General features: G+C 28.6%; 1 protein-coding gene across 3 annotated transcripts in view; it reads right to left on the reverse strand.

The window, feature by feature from the left end:
* Positions 1–2,051: 2,051 nt before the first annotated feature.
* LOC117171720 (transmembrane protein 42) overlaps positions 2,052–3,725 on the reverse strand; it is a 26,883-nt gene continuing 25,209 nt past the window's right edge. For all 3 annotated transcript variants that reach the window (XM_033359281.1, XM_033359279.1, XM_033359280.1), the window contains exon 4: positions 2,052–2,492. In XM_033359281.1, coding sequence (XP_033215172.1) covers positions 2,349–2,492 — 144 coding nt within the window. In that variant the 3' untranslated portion in view covers positions 2,052–2,348. The remainder of the gene's footprint in view (positions 2,493–3,725) is intronic.

Here is a 3,725-nt window from a genome sequence, read left to right on the forward strand (position 1 = left end):
ATTAAGGAATTTCAAAGGATTTCGAAGATTAAGAGTCTTTTTCAGAAATTTAAAGGCATTTTCAAATATTTTAGAGATATTTAGGAATTTAAAAGATTTTATGATATTCTAAAAGATTTCAAGGAATTTCAATCATGTTTTAAAATTTCAAGACTTTAAACAAAATTTTTTATATTTTAGAGTATTTTGTAATATTCTAAGGAATTTTTAAAATCTTTAAAGAATTTTAAGGAATTTTCAAGGATTTTAATGATTTTAAGGAATTTAAAAAAATTCATGTGGTTTTAAACAATTTCCTATAGTTTCAGAAGATTTTGAGGGATTTGATATGGATTTGATTGGATTTTTAACGGATTTCATATGATTTCCGAGGATTTAAGTAATTTTAAAGTCTCTTAATAAGGTATTTTAATGAATTTTCCACGATCTCAAGGTATTGCATAGGACTTCAAATATTTAAAGGGCTTTTAAGGAATATCAAACAATATTATTAAAATTCATGTAACTTCACGGGATTTCAAGGCATTTTATAATATTTTAATAAAATTTGAAAGAATTAATTCATAAATTCCTTTCAGCCAATAAATTGAGTTATCTTCAATTCTTTGGACTTTCTTATTTTAATTGTAATTGAATTGTAATTAACATTCAGAAGAATTCAAAGAATACAAATAATTTAGAAGAATTCAAAGAATTGGGAAGAAGTAAAAGAATTCAAAGAATTCCGACGGAATTCTTTACTTGGAATTACATGACTTCTGTAATTCTTTTATTGTAAAGATTTCGAGAGAATTACAAAAATCTTTTAAAGAATTCAAAGAAGTACAAGTGAATTTCAAGAATTCGTCTGAATTCTACAGAATTTAAAATACTCGAAGGAAGTTTATAATTCAACGACGCGCAGTTGCCGTGTGAAGTTGCACCACTTACAATCACAAACTTCTGCGAATTCAAAATTGCACAGCCTAAGCTTTTTTGCGCACACTCGTCAATTACACATGAACATTCGCCCATCTATCTGGTGCAGATTGGTTACTTTTTAATTGCTAATTACTCATATAATATTAACTTTATAACAAATTCTTATTATTATTTTCGATAATATTATTTATGAAGAATTCAAAAAGGCAATGACATTTTAAATTTGTTTTATAATTTTGTCTCTGTATACAACAAATGAAAAATATCAGTGCTTTGTCCACAATATATAAACTAAATATCACTTTTTCACCTGGGTTCATATCCTTACAATTCTCTGAAGACCATTAAAATAAATATGAAAATACCGTAAAACCTTTTAAACCCTGTGAAATATTACAAAATCATTATGAAGCTTAGGAAATTCTCTGCAATCCCATAAATGTTGCTTTAATCTCTAAAAAGCCCTTGAAATCTTTGAAATAATATTAAACCCTTTAATTAATTCTTGTTTAATCCCTTGGACTGCAGCAAAATCTATAAAATATTTTTAAATTCCTTAAAACGTTTAAAACCTTTGAAAATTCTTTCAAATAATTAGAATTCTTGGAAAATCTACGAATTCCCTTGGAAAATGTTAAAAGCCTCTGCAATTATTAAAATCCCTTGAAATCTGTTGAAATCCTTCCAAAACTGGAGTAGGGCGGCTTTTAGGGCTGGCCTGCAAGACTTTTACCGGGTCAGTTGGTGAATCCCACTTCGCTTCTGATCGCTAATTTTCAATAATAAATAATATATACATTTTTTCAACCCTAAGATATTTAAAGGAAAGAACCTAAGCTTTTTTGAGACAAGGAAAAAGAATCCCAAGTTTGAAAAAAATCTGATAAAATTAAAGACTTAATTAATTAAATAATTTTTTGTTTTAATTATAAATACTTTATATTTAGAAGTGTTCTGTAATGCCTTTTTTCAGTGATGAAATTTTAAATTTGTTAAATTTATGACTTAGAAAATGTGCTGGTATCCAGGAAATGACAAAAAACTTGTTTTTGTTTTTAGATGTCACTCTGAAACATGTATTTTCAGAATTTACATATACAAAAGTTATTCAATTTAATTAGTCACAGCTCTATATATGTACACAATTTTCACCCCCCCCCCCCGCCGTAAAGTCACTTCTCTGAATCTGCGCATGTTTACATAAGGGGGAGGGAGGGGAGGGGAGGGGGTAAATTGGAAAAAAATGTGTCCACGCAATTTAAGGACGTTAATTTCTCTAATTTTTTGCCACTTTTTTCCGGTAAGATTGAAAAATTTGAGATTTACTATTCTGCCGAGTTGAGTCATCATTCGTGAATTATCGGCGCTTTGTTGTTTCCTGCAGTAGTGTAGCGGCAGCAGTCGAGTGTAAAAATGTTGCAGGTGAATTATTGTTCTTTGCGTTTGGTTGTGACCGGCGATTCTTTAACGGGTGCATAGCAGATGAGAAGCAAACCAAAAAGAATTAAAGATGTTCCGGACCACCACATCAATGACGTAGATTCCCCAAATGCAAGGAAACCTATCAGTGCCTGCAATCATTAAATATACTTTTATAGACCAGTGTAAAGTGCAACCAAGTGTGATCTTTAAAGTTTAAAAGCCAGTATCTACGCAGGTTACTTCCTGTATAATCAACGAGTGATATTAATTAGTGCAAAGAAATAAAATAAAATAAATAAAAATTAAAGCACAATAAACGAATAACAGATTTTAAAAGATTCTAAAAGATTCTAAAAGATTAAAAAAGATTCGCCAGATCTTTAATTTGTTATTAATGAATTTGAAATTCTGAACTTGAGGCTTTAGTACATTTTTAATTCTTAGCTCACATGATTGTTTATAATAGAACTCGGTATTGTGCTCCAATTCAAATTCTGGAACGGCTCAAACTTCTTATCATGAAATCCATGAGAAAACAGATTTACGTTTCGAAGGGTAAGTTTATTATAAATTAATTTCGCTCTAATTAAATAAATTCGTTATCTTTTACTTCTTTTTTATTTACTTCTAACTATCGGTCTACTAAAAGGAATTATGTGTATTAAATTTCATTTATTTGCTAGCATATGAACTTGAGACAAATTAAAATTTATTTCAAGAAATGTTAATAATAATGAACAATTGAAAAGACAATGCACCGATTCCATTTCAAATCATGCAGAGAGGTCCAGGTGAGGGTATCGAAATAAATTGGCCTTTAAACATGCCCTTATCAAATAAAAATAAAGAGATTCGTAATTCATAGTTTAGCTAAAAAAAAATTTCTCTTAGCAATTACGAGCTATTGAAGTTAAACTTCCAATTGTCAAAATCTGTTGAAAACTGACAGCTTTTTTTGAAATGCTGTATTTTTCTACTGATGACATATATATTTGGATATTTATTTTGGTAAAACTGATGGGGGAATCCTTGATCTATCAAATTGTCTAAACAAAATATGAACATTTAAAAAATAAGAAAATGAACACTATTTTCCTAAAAATATAAAAACTGGAATTTCTCATAAAGTGCACAACATCAACTTAAATATTAACATTGTTAATCATGACTGCCTCTACAGTCGATGTATTCGCTCGTTCTGTCGATTTTCTTAATTTTTGAAAAAATATCCGTGAATATATTTTTCATGTTGAAAAATGTACACGATTCTAAACTACCTTATACTGTAACCTTTACCTTTCTTAGCAATTTATGTAAAAATTAAACATTTTGATTTTCTACTGAAAGAATGGTTTATCTAAAAAAATAATTTATGAAAAATG

This window comes from Belonocnema kinseyi, chromosome 4 (assembly GCF_010883055.1).
Source record: "Belonocnema kinseyi isolate 2016_QV_RU_SX_M_011 chromosome 4, B_treatae_v1, whole genome shotgun sequence".
Lineage (NCBI taxonomy): Eukaryota > Metazoa > Arthropoda > Insecta > Hymenoptera > Cynipidae > Belonocnema > Belonocnema kinseyi.